Source organism: Macaca fascicularis, chromosome 10, assembly GCF_037993035.2.
Source record: "Macaca fascicularis isolate 582-1 chromosome 10, T2T-MFA8v1.1".
In the NCBI taxonomy this organism is placed as follows: Eukaryota; Metazoa; Chordata; class Mammalia; order Primates; family Cercopithecidae; genus Macaca; species Macaca fascicularis.
Window position 1 is genome coordinate 7,319,252 of NC_088384.1, and position 18,398 is coordinate 7,337,649.

Here is an 18,398-nt window from a genome sequence, read left to right on the forward strand (position 1 = left end):
CTGTGATGGTCATAATCTTTAGATTGGCTGCAATAGTCCTGCAGTTACACAAATACTATGCTCATTGCTGGCCCTCTTGGCAGTGCTCCATTTATACCTTGACCCTGATTTCTCTTCATTTGCATTTGTTATGCTTCTGCTCATCCTTTTTATGAATTCTGGTAAAATACACATAACATTTACCATTTTAATGGTCTACGTTCAGGGGCATTAAGTACCTTCTCACTGTAGGGCAACTGATATACTTTGGCTGTGTCCCCACCCAAATCTCATCTTGAATTGTAAATCCCACAATTCCCATGTGTCGTGGGAAGAACCCAGTGGGAGGTAATTGAATCATGGGGGCAGGTCTTTCCCGTGCTGTTCTCATGATAGTGAATAAATCTCATGAGATTTGATGACTTTACACATGGGAATTTTCCTGCACAAGCTCGCTCTCTCCCCCTTTGCCTGCCACCATCCACGTAAGGTGTAACTTGCTCCTCCTTGCCTTTTGCCTTGATTGTGAGGCCTCACCAGCCATATGGAACTGTAAGTCCAGTTAAACCTCTTTCTTTTGTAAATTGCGCAATCTCGGGTATATCTTTATCAGCAGCATGAAAATGGATTAATACAGCAGCCCTCACCGCCATCCATCCACAGAACTTTTAAAAAATCATTTGCCCATCCTTTTATATTAAACCTTTCTGAATCATTCTTGATTTGCCTAAGGGTGTCCTTAACTTTTTAAAGAAAGGGTCATGGGAACTATAATTCAAAAATATGTCCAACACGTTTTTCTGTTGACTTTATACTTGAAAGATGGTTCATTGGGCTTTAAATTCTTGGTTCATTCATCTATGTGTAAAACACACAATCACCTTAACCCTCTTGTAGCTAACTTTCTATTTGGGGAAGACAAACAATAAGCTATTCAAGTAAGTACAATAGGTGGTATGTTGGATAGAGGTGTGTGCTATAGAGAAAAACAAAGTGGGTGATGGAGAGTACCTGGCTTTGTTCTGTGAAGCAGAGGAGATGACCCCACGGAATATCTCACCCTTAACCCCTGTACACATTCCCACTGATGTGTAAAGAGTGGAGAGTAGGTTCTGCCTCTTGGCGTATCACTCACTCTGGGGAAGTGGGCTTTCCTGGCTTTGTCAGAGTCACTCCCTTGACTTCTCTATTTGCCCAAAAACCATGTACTTAAGAACTGTCACCAGATGCAATTTATGCAAGTAAAGGAAATTCAACTGCAGTGGTGTGGAGGGAGCAGTCCAGGGCTTCCACCAGAACCAAGTTTCTCCCTGCTTTCTACTCCACCTGTGTTAGTGAGCATCCTTCATTCTCATGCATGCAAGATAGTTCATCTTCCCCTGAATTCATGTCCCCTTCCCAATAGACTCCCACTTACACAGCATTGGCCAGACTGGGTCATGTGACCACCCCTGCTTGCAAGGGAGTCTGGAAAGGTAAGTATCTGTGGCTGGGAAATTAGTCTTACAACAGACGCAGGGCAGTGGGGTTCATGCTGCCTGCCACAGATGGAGTTTGCATTTCTTTTCCTCATTGTCTGGTTTGCAACTTGACTCTGCCAATCAAAGCTATAAGTGCCCTGCAGACCTGTTTCCACACTGTAGATCTTGTTCCACTGGTCTCCTGGCTCTTCCCTATTCCAGGAGCACCTTGGTCTCTTCTCTATAGCTTTGTATGACATGGTCATATATTAGTGTCATTCTAAAATACATAATGGTTTTTGTCAATATGAATGGAATCTGTATCTGTGTTTAATATTTAGTTTGTTATAGCAAGGGTGACCATATGATTTATCATCCAAATCAGAATACTTTTGAGGGTAAAAGGGGAACAACATTAAAAATTATGTCAGAACAAGTGTTAACTGAGACTGTCCCAAGCCATGACATATAATTACCCTAGTAATTGCTGAGGTCAATGCACATTGTTGCATTTTATAAATTGATTTGATGTCTTATAGGTTGATTTGATGTCTTATCTATGTCTGCACTCTCCATTCTACTGATTAACCTGTTGATTCTGTTACATTTTCTAGTAAGTTATCCACAGTTAACTGTAATTTTGGTTCTTCTATTCCAGTCCTATTCTATGCTTATTTTTCTTGTCTTATTGCATGGGCCAGAGCTCTAGTACTATATGGAGCTATAATGATAGCAGATTTTTTTTTTCTTGCTTCCAATCTTAAAGTCACATGGTTCACAATGTTCAGAAGACAAAACCCACGTGCTCAAAAGAAACCTGGCTTCTTCTGGCACTGAGACCATAGAGAAATGTCCCCAGTGAGTTCCCATGGAGGAGACACCATGTGATACTTTTTTTCCTTGTATTTCTTCCAGAAAACCCTTTTGCTGTGCCTCAGGATGGGGGAGATGAGATCTGAAGCACCCAGTGCAGCCTCCGAGAAGAACAACTTCCACAGAGATGCCAGGGACAGCCGAGGTAGCGGCGGTGGCAGAGGAAGAAATGCTGCCTGTGCCCAAAACCCTCTTCCGTGGACTTCTAAGATTAGGAGCAAACTCAGGGGTAGGGGCTGGGGGTGCCGGGGAAGGGATTCTGAGCCACCTGTCCGCAAGCAATAGTCCCATTTTGGGCTGGTGGCTTCTGAGAGGTGACTCGTTGTGGACTCAGGATGACCAAGACAAAGCAACTCTGGCTGATTCCAGCCAGGAGGATTGAGGTCTGTGAGTTATACTCGTGGTTGAAAACCGAAGCTTCCCTTGCCCCTGCTCCCTCCAATAGTGGCCCCTTGGGGCTATTTGTGTCAGAATATTGGATGTACGCGTGTGTGTGTGCGCGTGTGTGATTTGGGGTGTTCTTTTTGTTTGCTTGGTTGGTTGGTTTTTATCGGGGCTTCCCCCTCAAGTTCTCTGATGGGCATGGGTCACCCTCTAGCTGGGGGTTCTGATCAGTGTCAATGTCCAGGCCGCAAGCTTCTTGCTAAAGCACAGGGTACAGCCCCTCTGTGTCTCGGGGGGCACTGGGGATTTGAAAATGCCAGTAGGGTTGGTTCTTACAGAATTCATTCCTGTAACAATAGTAATACTAAGGGACGCATCTCAGGCTAACCACAGGTCAGGTACCAAGTTGAGTGTTTTCATGCACTCTCTTTCTCACCACCTGGGAGGCAGGTATGATTAACCCCTTGCAGAAAAAGCTCACAGTGGAGAAGGGTGCCCAGGGCCATGTGGCCAGGAGGAGACCAACCCCTCGTTTGATCTCAGGGGTGCAGGAACCCAAAGTCCAGGCTCCAACTCCCTGGACATGACGTGCTCCCCAGCCAGGGCACACCCTGCACAATGCCAGGAGCATCTCCTTGATGCCTCCACAGGCGATCTCCCTGAGTTCTCCGCCATCACCGCCTGGAGCGCTGATCCACTCAGCACATTCTGGCTAAGCACCTGCTGCGTGCCAGGCCCCGTGCGGGGCAGTGATGGGGACGAAAGATGAGTCAGACCTTATCTCTGCCCCTGGGGAGCCTCTCATCTGGTGGGAGACACAGGGATCTTTGCTGGACAGGGTAACGAGGCTACAGAAACCCAAAGAGGGGGGTTCTAGAAATCCATCCACTTTCAAGTGGGACTTCCACGTAAACCTAGATGCCCATAACATCCACCCACAGAGCTAATCACCTCCACTCCTGCCCCATTGCACCTATGAGATGGCATCACCTAAATGATCACAAACATCTCCAAAGGCCACACTGCCAGTGTAGATACACACATTCCATGAGCATTAGTGATACCAGACCTCCCTCAGCTCTTAGCTCAGGAGGCCTTGCTCAATAAACATGTGTGTCCTCTGATCCAGTTTCCTCATTTCATCAGACCTAGTGTTCTCACACTGACCACCCCTCCATTCACCAGACACGACAGTGAACAAGGCAGGTCCCTGCTCACTGTGCTGGCTTTCTAGCTGGGGCAAGACAGTGAAGAAGGAAGGTGGCAAGGGCAGTGAGTGCTCTGCTGGGAACTCAGTTCGAGGGACACGTGAGTGAGACACTTGTGGACCTGGGGTGGTCTGGAAAGGCCTTCTTGAGCAGATGATTGAAGCCCGGATTTGAATGACACACAGGAGCCAGTAATGGGCATTAAAGATAGGAAAAGAGCATTTCAGACAGAAGGAATGGCTAGTTCAAAGGCCCTGAAGCAGCCATAGTCTTGGTGGTTTCAAGGAAGCATAAGAAAGCCAAGTGGCTGGGACCCAGAGGAGATGAGGGCGGGCGAGCATGCCCAGCTCTGGGCTCCGCTGTGAGTCAAGCTGTGCAAACAATGCCCTGCCTTTGGAAAAGCAGAACAAACCTGCTAGGGCATAAAGCATCCCCATTCTGCCTGGCTCTCCATCCTCTCAACAGCCCCGTGAAGAAGGGGCTCTCCCCATTTTATGGATGAGAAGACAGACTCAGCTGGGTCAAGTGGCTTGCCCAGGGTCACACAGGTCGGCTGTGGAAGACCCAGGCCCCTGGCTTCAGTCTTTGGGTTCACCTGTCCCCTCCAGGCAGTGCTGGCAGCGGTATGCCAGGCCTACAGCTTGGCAGAGGCAAAGTGCGAGAACCTCTGCTTGGGGTCTCAATTGGAGAAAGGCATGGCTTCCTCTCCCCTGATGTGAGCCATCCCAGGGCCATGGTGCCATAAGGGGGTGCACAGCCTGTCCCATGTGCAGTGCCTCGGAAGGCAGAGGAAGCTTTGGGGTGAGGGGCCCAAGACCCAGATTCTGACATCAGCTCTGCCACTGAGAACAAACAGTGTGACCTCAGGCAAGGTCTGTTACCTCAGTTTCCCCATCGGTAAGAGGAAGGAGTCAGATGGGTATTTAAGGGGTTTGCAGCCCTCGTGTCCTGCTGTCCTGGATGATGCTCTACAGGTGCTTCCTCCGCCAAAAAGGAACTGGTGACCTTGCCTCCCTCTCCTGCACACCTGGGGTCAGAGGTCACTGCCAAATAGACAACAGCTAGAGCTGGGGTTCACCTAAGCATCCCTTGAGATTTACAACCTTCTAGGAGGACGTTCCTCCTGAAAAAGGTCTTTTCAGGAATAACTGAAAAACCCATGGGGTTTGCGGTCCTACTGCTCTGCCAAGTCCCTCTTGGGCAGCTGGGCTGAGGACTGGAACATTCTGTGGCAAGCAGGAGGTCTCAGCAGAGATCACCAAGACCCAGCACACCTGGTATAGATAGCCTGCGGCAAAGGCAGGTACAGACAGCCACAGCACCCTCCTTCCCACAGGTCACCCCCACGAGTCACTTAACCTCTCAGAGCCTCTGCTTCTTACCTGTCAAGTGTGTGAGGTGGGGTGCCAGGGGGTCACGGTACTTGCTGTCTCACGGAGGAGGTGAGAACGGTGTGCACGTGGGTATAAACACTCGGTGTAGAAAGCAGGTGTGGGTATTCAATCCCCCAGTGGTGTCAAGGGCTCCTCAAAACGCCATGGGTCCCCAGGTCATTGTGAGAAACACTGTCCCCATCCTGCTGTGGTTGTGGCGGGCAGGTCCTTTAATGAGTAGAGTGTCCCTGAGAACAAGATGGATGCAGGGTAGTGACAAGTTCAAGCATAGATTTCTCGAGTTATCGTTTTGTAGCAACTCCTCAACCTGATTTTTTAAGCTGCCTACTTTTGCTTTTTACTGTGAGCTTCTGTCCATAACCATGTAATTTGTAATAATAATACATAAAGAAAAACACGAGAGAAAGGAGGACAAGATGTCCACAGAGGAATCTGCATTCGAGGCTGCTTTGCAGAACTACCGCATTTGTAAGGACTGTTTCCCACTGGGAACTGTGTGATTCATGAGCAGTTTTATGCTTTCCCCCTCGTCTGTGTACGGTGTGATTGTTGTGTGTTTCAGAATCTCTATTCAGAACCAATAGCTGGTAGTGCCTGCTGGCTCGCTGCCCTCACGTTAGCCTCTGAACATGCCCTGCACCTAGAGAAGCAGCCTGCTCACCTGCCTCGCCTGGCCCCTCCAGCTGCCAGGCCAGCACCTGACCATGACCATTGCTGATGTGCAACGGGCCTTAATTGAAAACACACACACACAAGTACACAATGCACACACACATACATGCACATGAATACATGTGTGCACAAACAGCTGTGCATGCACACACATGCATGGACACGTGCACATGCACACACACAGGTGATTTCACAGGTAGATCTGGTCCCTCTTGCTGTCTCCAATGTTCTAGAAAGCAGCAAGTAGGCAGCTGACAGTGTTCCCAGGGTGGGTGGCATCTCCCCTCATCATCAGAAAGATTCAGTCAAATTTGGCCCAGAGCTGAAGAGAAGGACTTGGGATTGTCAGAGAAAACACAACCAGGAATGGGGGTTAACAGGATTCTTTGGCCAGGAGATGGTTCCCAGTTCACCGTCAACCCAAAAGCTCTCTTCAGGTCATGTCAAACAGACCAGGGCTGTGGGTGTGGCTGAGCCTGGCACTGACTCGCCCACAGGCCACTGTCCAGGTGAGGTCAGGATTCCAGCGTGGTGTGGCCACACCCTTTACATCCCTCCAGCCTCTGTCCCCACCCAGGCCCCTCCGATGGCTTGGCTGCCTTCACAATCACCATGTCTATTAGAGACTGTGCCATTATTTTAATTTTTCAACTTGGCTGAACTGGTCCCCATCAACAGGAAGAGCCTTCAGAAGTGAATTTACAGATTTCCCACGTTTGAAATTAACATAACAGGAACTCAGGAGGCAGAGCTTGCAGAGAGTTGAGATCACACCAGTCCACTCCAGCCTGGGCATGAGTGAGACTGTCTAGGTAGGTAGGTAAGAAGGAAGGAAGGAATAACAGACCTGGATGGAGTTATTGCGAACATGTCTTATCAATGTTGAAGGGCCACCCATCCCTATAGGGACACATCCACGTGGGTGGTTTTGTCTGCTGTGAAAATCTAGGGTTAGAGTCATGGAAGCAAACTGCAGGGATTCTTAATCATCCTGCTCACGTGGTGGGCATCAGAGGGTGTCTGCCTGGCCCCCATAGCATCAGGACAGTCGGACAGGCCATGAGTGGATGGCACTCTGATCACCGCCCTTTGCAGTCCAGGAATATATCACTGGGCTGGGGCCATGCCCTGTGCCCTCCGGAAGACAAGCCTGTACACTTTCTATGTGCCAGATGCCATGCACAGTGCCCTAGTTCCTGTAGCACCAACACATCCCACACTGGTGCTTAAGTGCATGCAAACAACTTTGGGGGTTGTGGCCCGAAAAGCTCAAATGTTAAAGTTAAGCAGTCAGGCGAGCTAGAAGAGGTCAGGACCCTCCTAGAAAACCCATTCGATGACATGCATTTCCCTCACCTATTCAGCAGATACTTGCCGAGCGCCTGCCGCTTGCCTGGCCCCAGACCCAGGGCCCATCTGGGAGCCATTCCTGCTATAGCTGGGACCACCTGTGAAATGACTAGTTGTGCCTAACAGACATGCTTAGATTCACAAAATGAAATCAGAACACTTACCTGTCCTACCCATGAAAGTGACCTTGGAGGTATCATTGCCCCCACCACCCCAGTTTCTAGTCCAAGCTCCCGGCCAACAGCTGGTGCTAGATAGATGCTTGATGAATGAGCAGGTTTGACTATTAGTTACTCTGTACCTAAAACTCCTATCTTCACCTCAAAGCCCTGACAGATTTGCCCTTGACAGACTGAAATCCAGGGCTGCTGCAGGGTTCACCTCCAGGAGGCACCATTCATGATACCATCCCATAAATGGTAATGGGCTCCCAGGGATGCTGTTTATATAGACTGCACTGAGAATGGTGACCCTTGGGTTTGTACAATGAGGCATCCTGTTGAATGACCCTAAACCAGCCTCCAAAATGTGCAGGATCCCACATTGGTCAGCGCCAACCCTGAGCACAAGATCAAAAACCGTAGATGACATGGCCACCCTGGCCACAACTGGAACCAAGCTGGTGGCCCGAGACAGAGCCTCTTTTTGGAATTGCACGTCAGTTTCTCATACCCAGTTTCTTCCTATTTTTCCCCATTTCCCGTTTTAAAGCTAGTGGCATACATCACAGTCAAATAACCAAGTGGTCAGTGTCTGGACGATGTGCAGTAATGAGGTGGGGGCTGCAAAGGTGAGGGGCTCAGTCACCTTAACAAGGCAGGAAACCTCCCACAAAAGGCGGATGTGTCCTCCCCAGGGCCAGCTGGACAAGGGCACGCAGCGGCAGGGGTGGGGGATAGAAATATTTTCTCTCCTGTAAACTGACTTCATGTGAGCAGGCATGGGGTCTCTCTGAGAGCTGATAACTGGGAAAACCAAAAACCAATAATATTCCTAATAATACTAGAATGTAACAATAATAATGTGTTTTTCACTGACCGCTGTTGCTCTGCTTTTGTCTTTATATACAGTAGTTTTTATAACAATGTCCCTAGGTTTTAATAAAGGAGTGTCATGTCAACTGTTCCCTAGATTGACGTTTCTTTCGGTGTTTCAAAATGTGCTCAAGGGAACCTGTGCCCACATAATTTGTCACTCTGTTAGGGAGGGTGGAGGACCAGGGGCTGGGGTGCCAGCCAAGGTGGTGGTAGGGGGAGCTGGGCACGCGAGTCCATCCTGAACACTCAATGCCAATGGCAGGTGGACACCACCTCCAAAGGGGCAAGGGCAAGGTCAGAGAGGAGTGACAGGGCCCTGAATCTGGCACTAGCACCCAATAAGACAGAGCTGAAAGCACATGGGGGATCAAGGGGCAAGGCTGATCACTGCAGACGGCATGCCATCAGTGGCCCCTGGTGTGACATGCCAGGTGCCTCTTGTTTGTCATCTCATTGGCGAAGGGACAGAGTAACCTCCTTTAATGAACACCGTGCCCTGAAAAGCCACCATCCCTCATGCTGGGACTGTGTGTCCCTCATGCTGGACACGGAGTCGATTCTGGCCCCACTCGCCAGCAGGAGGAGTGAGGACGCAGGAGAAGGGACAGGCTGCACCATGGAGAAAAGCAGCACCAGGCCTTGCAGCCCAGCCCTACTTCACCTGGGGCCCAGAGGCCCCCAACACCTGAAATCCGATGATGAGGATGCCAGACTGCTGGTACCCCCAGGCAATGGAGGGTGGCAAATACTATTTTCCTCCAGAGAGGTCTCATCAGATGCTTCAAAATACTTCTGCCAACAGTTTATCAAATATATCTTTCCTGGCATACAATCAGAGGTGACCAGGTACACAAGGCAGCAACGTAAAGAAGCAATGGAGGCACAGGGATTAGGAGCCAGGCAGAGAGGCTACAAGCCCAGGAGCAGTCAGACACATGTCTTCACACAGCCATACTTACTGTGCTCCAAATACATAAAATCACATCTGAAACCCATAAAAAAAGATACAGGAAATTTTTCAAAGAGCCGATTAGAAACTGTAGAAATTTTTTAAAAAGTACATAATAACCCAAATTAAGGTCTCAGTAAATGAGTTGAAAAGCAGATTACGTAAGACAGTGTGGTATTGGCAAAAGAACAGACAATGAACAGAATAGACAGCCCAGAAATAGACCCACATAAAATAGTCAACTGATCTTTGACAAAGGCACAAAAGCAATAGAATGGAGGGAAAAAATAGTCTTTTCAAGAAATGGTGCTGGAACAACTGGACATTCACGTGGAAAAGTACAAATCTGGACAGACTTTACACTCCACAAAATTAACTCAAAATGGAGCATAGACCTAAGTGAAACAAACAAACAAAAAACAACTGTAGAAATCCTAGAAGATAATGTAGGAGAAAATCTAGATGACCTTGGTTTGGCAATGACTTTTTCGATACAACACCAAAGACACGATCTATGAAAGAATTGATAAGTTGGACTTCATTAAAATTAAACCTGTCTGCTCTGTGAAATATTATCAAGAGAATGAAAAGCCAAGCCAAAGAACGAGAGAAAAATATTTGCAAAAAGACACATCCGATAAAGGATCATTAGCCAAAATATACAAAGAATTCTTAAAACGCAACCGTAAGAAAACAGAGCCAGGCACAGTGGCTTGCACCTGTCATTCCAGCTATTTGGGAGGCTGAGGCGGGAGGGTCACTTCAGCCCAGAGGTTCAAGACCAGCCTGGTAGCTACAGTGAGACCCTGTCTCAAAAAAGAAAAAGAAAACAAGCCGGGCACGGTGGCTCACGCCTGTAATCCCAGTACTTTGGGAAGCTGAGGCGGGTGGATCACCTGAGGCCAGGAGTTCGAGACCAGTCTGACCAATATGGTGAAACCCCATCTCTACTAAAAAAAAAAAAAAAAAAAATTAGCCAGGCATGGTGGTGCATGCCTGCAATACCAGCTGCTTGGGAGGCTAAGGCAGGAGAATCGCCTGAACCCAGGAGACAGAGGTTGCAGTATGCCGAGATTGTGCCATTGCACTCCAGCCTGGGTGACAGAGCGAGACTCTGTCTCAAAAAAAAAAAGAAAAAGAGGAAAGGAAAGGAGAGGAAAGGAAAGGAAAGGAAAAAGGAAAGGAAAGGAAAGGAAAAAAGAAAGGAAAGGAAAGGAAAGGAAAAAGGAAAGAGGAAAGGAAAGGAAAACAACGTGATTAAGAAATGAGCCAAAGACCTTAAGAGGTGCCTCACCAAAGAAGATACACAGGCAGAAAATAAACATCTGAAAAGATACTCCACCTCATACGTCATCAGAAATGCAAATTAAAACAATGAGATACTATGACACACCTATTAGAATGGCCAAACTCCGGCACACCAACACCACCAAATGCTGATGAGAACGTGGAGAAACAGGAGCTCTCATTCACTGCTGTGAATGCTTTGGAAGACGGTTTGGCAGTTTCTCACAAAACAAAACATATTTTTACCATCCGACCCGGCATTCACACTTCTTGGTATTTACCCAAAGGAGTTGACAACTTATGTCCACACAAAACCTGCACACGGGTGTTTATAGCTTTTTATTCATAATTGCCGAAACTTGGAAGAAACCAAGATGTCCGTCCGTGGGTGGATAAATATAAACTGTGGTACATCCAGACAATACAAGATTATGCAATGAAGAAATGAGGGATCAAGCCATTAAAAGACATGGAGGAAACACAGATGCATATTACTAAGTGAAAGAAGCCAATCTGAAATTGTGATTTTCCCACAAGGAAATTCCTTGTGGACGAAGGACAGACAGAACTCAAAGTCCTCCTTCTGCTCACATGAGACAAATGCATGTCTGATTTGCTTCCTCTGACCTAGTGTTTCACTAAGCCAAACTAAGGCAGAAGTGGCTACTCTTCTACGCCATCCCACTTGCAGATTGTGTTTTTGGTGAAAGGCTGGCTGATCAGAGACTCAAAAGAATGCAAACATTTGTCTCTTACCTACCTATGACCCAGAAGTCCTTTCCCCCACTTTGAGTTGTCCCACCTTTCTGGGCCGAACCAATGTACACCTTACACATACTGATTATAATGTCTCATGTCTCCCTAAAATGTATAAAACCAAGCTGTGCCCCAACCACCTTGGATACATGTCGTGAGGAACTCCTGAAGTTGTGTCATGGGTGTGTCCTTAATCTTGGCAAAATGATCTTTCTAAATTGATGGAGATCTGTCTCAGAGACTTTTGGGTTCACACCAGTATGCTGAAAACTACAAAACACTGCTTAAAAAAAAAATAAAAAAACAATAAATAAGTAAACAAATTATTTTTTTAAAGAGAAAACACTGCTGAAGGAAACCAAAGGAAATCTAAATAAATGAAGAGATTGACATATTCATAGATTGAAACACTCAACAAAGTAAAGATGTCAATTCTCCCCAAATCAGATTGATGTCAGTTATCTCCAATTCCTGCCAAAATCCCAGCAAGATTTTTTTGCAGACGGACAAAATGATTCTAAAATTTATACAGAAAAGCAAAGGACAAGTAAGATAATTTTGAAACAGAATAAAGTGGGAGAAATGGGAGTGATCACTCAACCCAATTTTACTACTTATGTAGCTATAGCAGCCAAGACTGCGTGGTTTTGTTAGAAGGACAGACACACAGATGAATGGAACAGAATAGAGAACCTAAATAGACCCACACATATTTGCCAAATTGGTTTTTGACTAAGGTGCAAAAGCAGTTTGATAAGGGAAAGATAGGCTTTCCAACAAATGGTACTGGAGCAATTGGACATTCATAGGAAAAAGATAAAAGAAAATAGACCCTTGAGGTAAGTACCTAAGTCTTATATACTAAGTAAAAATAATATTAAAGTAGAATATAAATTTGAATGTTAAAAATGTAAAACTATAAAACTTTGGGAAATATTCTTTAAAATAAAAATTGATTGATTGGACTTAATCACAGTTAAAATATTTTGCTTTGTGAGAGACCCTGTTAAAGGGAGGAACAGACAAGCTACAGATTAAAAAAAAAATCTCAAACCACATATCCAACAAAGGACTAGTAGCTAGACACAAAAACAAAACACTCAAAAATAAACAGTAAAAGACAAAAACAATCAAAGTAGACACGAAGAGACATTTTACTCAAGAGAATATACAAAGGGCAAATAATTTTGATGAAGTCCAATTTATCTATTTTTTATATTGTTGCTTGTGCCTTTGGTTTCATATCTAAGAAACCATTGCCTAATCCAAAGTCATGAAGAATTACCCATATGTTCTCTTCTTAGACCATTATAGTTTTAGTTCTTACATTTAGGTCTTTGATCCACTTTGAGTTAATTTTGTATATGGTGAGGTAGAGGTCCAACTTCATTCTTTTTAATGTGGATATCCAATTGTCTCAGTACAATTTGTAATTGTTCTGGCACCACTATCAAAAACCAACTGATTATAAATGTGAGGGTTATTTTTGTACTCTAAATTCTGTTCCTTTGATCAATATGCCTATTCTTATACCAGTACCATTCTCTTTATTAGCATAGCTTTGTTGTAAGTTTTAAAACTGGGGAGTATGAGTCTTCAAACTTGTTCTTCTTTTTCAAGAATATTTTGGCTAATATGGGTCTCTTGTATTTCCATAGGAATGTTAGGATCAGCTTGTCAATTTTTGACAATAAGGTAGCTAGGATTTCGAGAGGGACTTTGTTGAATTTATAGATCAATTTGGTGAGCACTGTCACATTAATATTAGGTATTCCAATCCATGAACATAAAATGTCTTTTTATTTATTTACACCTTTTAAAATTTCTTTCAAGAATGTTTTGCAGTTTTCAGGATATAAGTTTTATACTTTTTTGTTAAATAGAGACAGCAAATAAGTACATGAAACAATATTTAACATCATCATTAGGCAGATGAATATTAAAACCACAAGATAGTATCACTACACACCTATCAGAATAGTTAGGCAGATGAATATTAAAACCACAAGGTAGTATCACTACACACCTATCAGAATAGCAAACATAAAAAAGCTTACTGGTGGGAGTATAAAATGTTACAGCCACTCTAGAAAACAGTTTAGTAGTTTCTTTAAAAACTGAACATGCAACTACCATCTAACCCAACAACAGCACTCCTGCACATTTATTCCATTTAAACTGATATTCATACAAAAACCTGTAAATAACTGTTTATAGCAACTTTATTTATGACAGAGATAAAATGATGAAAAACACATGTGGGAAAAATCCACATGTACTTCAACTGTAGAATGGTTCAACAAATGGTAGTATATTCATAACATGGACTACTATGCAACAATAAAAAGTAACTATTGATACATGCAAAAATCTGGATGAAGCTCTAGATATTATGCTTTGTGAAAAAGCCAAACACCAAAAGGGACATATGGTATTTATATAATACTCTTAAAATGATGCAATTATAAAAATGGATAACATATTAATATCAATGATTTTCAGGGATTAAGGAGGGGGGGGAGCAGGAGGGAAGTGGGTGTGGCTATCAAAGAGCCACGGGAGGGATCCTTGTGGTGATGGAAATGCTCTGTGTCTTCAGTGTATTGATGTCAATATCCTGGTTGTGATATTGTAATACAGTTTTGCAAGATGCTGCCATTGGAGGAAACCAAGTAAAAAAATGTCTCTGTACTACTTCTTAAAATTGCATGTGTATATGCAATTATCTCAGAATAAAAACGTTCAATTTTAAAAATCAGATTAGATGCAACTGGAGAGAGAATTAATCAACCTGAAGATATGTCACAAGAAAACATCCAGAATGAAGAGCAGGGAGATACAAGGATGAAAAACACAGAAAAGTACTTAGCAGCCATAGGAGATATGTAACTGAAAAATAATTGTTCCAGTAGGCAAGGTGAAAGGGATTGGAGAGAAATACTATTTGAAGAGATAAAAGGCTAAGAATTTTCTACCACTAGTGAAAGACATCAAGCCACAAGTTCAAGAAGTTCTACTAAACTGAAGACAAACAGAAAACCTTAAAAGCAGTCAGAAAAAGGGTGAGGGTGGAGATTAACTTCAATGAAGCACAATTAGACTTGCAAACTACAATAAAAGTACTGGAAACTAGAGGACAATATAATATTATTTGATACTATTATATCAAACAGTATATATATTAAAAGAAACTGCCAAACTAGAATTCTAAACCTAACAAAAATGTCTTTCAAGAGTGAAGGTAAAATAAGATTTCTTAGAAAAGATTAAAATTTTAAAATATATAACTAACAACGAATAGACCCCAACTTTAAAAAATATAACAAAGTGTCTTCTTTAGGCAGTAAAACAAATTATCTCAGGCAGAGGTTGATGATACAGAAAGGAATAAAGAGCAACAGGTAGGATATATCTGGGGCAAATCTAAATAAAGAATGGCTGATTTGATGGTTTGTAATAATGTCTCATGGATTTTAAAATATACAGAAATAAAATACATGACGACTGCAGAGAACACAGGAGGGGTATAAATTAAGCTAAAGTATTGTTAGGTCCTTGGATTGTCCAGGAATACCAAACAATATTTACAATATTTTGTTAAGGATGCACTTTGTAATCTCTAGGGTAATCGTTGCAATAACAGTAAAAGAAAATATAACTTCCAAGCTAATATAAAGGAAAACATGGAATGACAAAATGCACTTACCCAAAAGAAAACAAAAATTGAGAAGAAAGAATATAAAACAGGTGGGACCAGAAAAAAATCACATAACTAAAATATTTAAAACCAAATATTTTAGTAATTATATCAAATATAGGTAAATGAAATGCACCACTTAAAACACAAAGATTATCAGATTGGATTTTAAAAAAAACCAAAAACGCCAACTAGATGTTATTTATAAAAGACATTTACAACCTTAGGACATAGAAAATAAGTGCAAGTAAAAGGATGGGAAAAGATACACCATGCAAGCACTAACTTAAACAATAAACAGAAAAACTGGTGTATCTGTAATAATATTAAAGATGAGAAGTATTAGCAAAGATATAGAATAACATTTCATAATGATAAAAGCCAATACTACAAGAAAATATAACTATCTTAAATTGGTAGGCACCTACTGACACAAAACCTCAAAATATATATAGCAAAACTGATAGAACTATCAGTAGCAGACAAAATCAAAATTATACTGGGAAATTTTAACATACCTCTCTCTATAACAGGTCAAACAATCAGATGAAAAATAAGTAAGAATATGAAGAACTGAATGTGATTAAGAAACCTTACCTAATGGAGATATCTAGAGCAATGCATTCAACACATACAATACACATTTTCCTCATGCAGACATAGAAATTTTACAAAAAGTTACCATATACTGTATAATTAAGCAAGTATCAGTGAACTTCAAAGGACTTCATTTGACCACAATGCCATTAAGATAGAAATCTATTTTATATATATATATGAATTTTCTAGTATATTTCTCACAGTTCTGAAGGCTGGGAAGTCCAAGATCAAGGCACTGGCAGATGTGGAGTCTGGGGAAGACTCACTGTCTCCAAGATAGCGCCTTGCTGCTGTGTTCTCTGGGGATGAATGCTGTTTTCCAAACATACGGGGATTTTCCAGCATAGACACACACACATTAGAAAAAATATACATATCTAGTGTGTGTGTATATATTAGAAAATTCCTATAGTTCCATATATATACTAGAAAAAATATATATCATACATAAAATCTCTAGTATATATATGTTATATATACTAGATATATATTATATATATTATGTATATATATATCATTCTATTACAGCAGCCCAAAAGGACTAAAAAGGAAATTGTTATGAAAAAATCATATCCAAAGCATTTGAAAATATATATGTTATATATACTAGATATAGTATATATTATATATGTACTAGAGATTTTATATATATATACATACATATACTCACTAATACCCCGTCTGTACTAAAAATATATATTAAAAAAGCCGGGCACAGTGGTGTAATTTTGGCTTCTCAGGAGGCTGAGGCATGAGAATCACTTGAACCTGGGAAGCAAAGGTGGCAGTGGGCCAAGATTGTGCCATTGCACTCCAGCCTGGGTGACAGAACGAGACTCTGTCTCAAAGAAAAAAAAATAATAAAAGAATAAATTAAAAAAAAAATATATATATATATATAACACATAAAAATTCCCATACATTTGAAAAACAAGAAATATAAATAGGCTAAGGTCAAAGAATTAATCATAATGAAAATCAGAATACATGTGAGTATAAGGGAATTGTTACATATTAAAACTTATATGATTCAGATAAATAAGTGCTTAAAAGAAAATTCAAGTTTAAGAGCATATCTTGGTAAAGAAATCAAAGAACATCTAAATTAATGAAGAGACGTACCATGTTCATGAGTTGGAAGACAACACAGTAAATGTGTCCATTTTCCCCAAGTTGATACACAAGTTTAACTGACTGAAAACTAATGTCAGCCATACTCTTCACAAATTAAAAATAGAACAGTCGGCTGGGCACGGTGGCTAATGCCTATAATCCCAGCACTTTGGGAGGCCAAGGTGGACAGATCATGAGGTCAGGAGTTCAAGACCAGCCTGACCAATATGGTGAAACCCCGTCTCTACAAAAAATACAAAAAATTGGCTGGGTGTGGTGGCACACAACTGTAATCCCAGCTACTTGGGAGGCTGAGGCAAGAGAATCGTTTGAACCCAAGAGAAAACACCACGTGTCCTCACTCATAAATGGGAGTTGAACAATGAGAACACATGGACACAGGCAGGGGAACATCACACACCGGGGCCTGTCGTGGGATGGGGGGCAAGGGGAGGGATAGCATTAGGACAAATACCTAATGCATGCAGGGCTTAAAACCTAGATGACCGGTTGATAGGTGCAACAAACCACCATGGCACATGTATACCTATGTAACAAACCTGCACGTTCTGTACATGTATCCCAGAACTTAAAGTAAAATAAAAGTAAAAAGAAAAAAAGAAAACCCCAGGTCCTACAAATTCAACCAAACATTTAAGGAAGAGATCATGCCAATCATAAGGTCTTCTAGAAACCATGCCAATCATATACAAGCTCTTCCAGAGAATAGAAAAGGAATAGAAAATGAATATTAAAGAGCATAAAATGGCCTCAATTCATTTTGAGACTAGAATTATCCTGATACTAAAACCTGACAAAGTAAGTCTCACTTATCAGCATAGACGCAAAAATACCAATTAAAAGACAATAAACAGAATTCAGCATGACTTAACCATGAACAGAAATGTCAGTGCATTAATACATTCTCACACTACTATAAGACATACTTAAGATTGAGTAACTTATAAAGAAAAGAGGTTTAATGACTCACTGGTCCGCATGGCTGGGGAGACCTCAGGAAACTTACAATCATGGCAGAAGGCACCTCTTCACAGGGTGGCACACAGTGGCACATACCCATAATCCCAGCTACTCAGCAGTCTGAGGCAGGAGAATCGCTTGAACCCGGGAGGCAGAGGTTGCGGTGAGCCGCGTCGCCCTCCAGCCTGGGCAACAAGAGCGAAACTCCATCTCAAATGAGAACAGAAAAGAGAGCAGCGTGATGGAGGCAGCCCCTTATAAAACCATCAGATCTCCTGAGAACTCACCCACTCTCACGAGAACAGCATGGGGAAACCACCCCAATGATTCAATGATCTCCACCTGGTCCCACCCTTGACACCTGGTGATTATTACAATTCAAGGTGAGATTTGGATGAGGACACAGAGCCAAACTATATCAATCAGGTTGCTTTGACATCAGAAAACAATAAATATAATTAGGAGAATTAGCATTTGTTCTTTAATAGAAAAATATGTGATCATTTCAAGAGATACAAAAAAATTGTAAAGTTCAACAACCATTCAAGATAAAAACACCTAGGCAAGCTAGGAGTCCAAGGGAACTTTCTTTTAACAGACGCTAGATAGCCACAAAAAATTACAGAAAACATCTTACTTGCCTCAGTTCTCCAAATAT

General features: G+C 42.6%; 1 protein-coding gene across 6 annotated transcripts in view; it reads left to right on the forward strand.

The window, feature by feature from the left end:
• Nucleotides 1–8,445, forward strand: part of SHISAL1 (shisa like 1) — a 159,432-nt gene extending 150,987 nt beyond the window's left edge. For all 6 annotated transcript variants that reach the window (XM_065522016.1, XM_065522017.1, XM_045363480.3 and 3 more), the window contains one exon: nucleotides 2,355–8,445. In XM_065522016.1, the coding sequence (XP_065378088.1) occupies nucleotide 2,355 (1 nt within the window). In that variant the 3' untranslated portion in view covers nucleotides 2,356–8,445. The remainder of the gene's footprint in view (nucleotides 1–2,354) is intronic.
• Nucleotides 8,446–18,398: the final 9,953 nt, after the last annotated feature.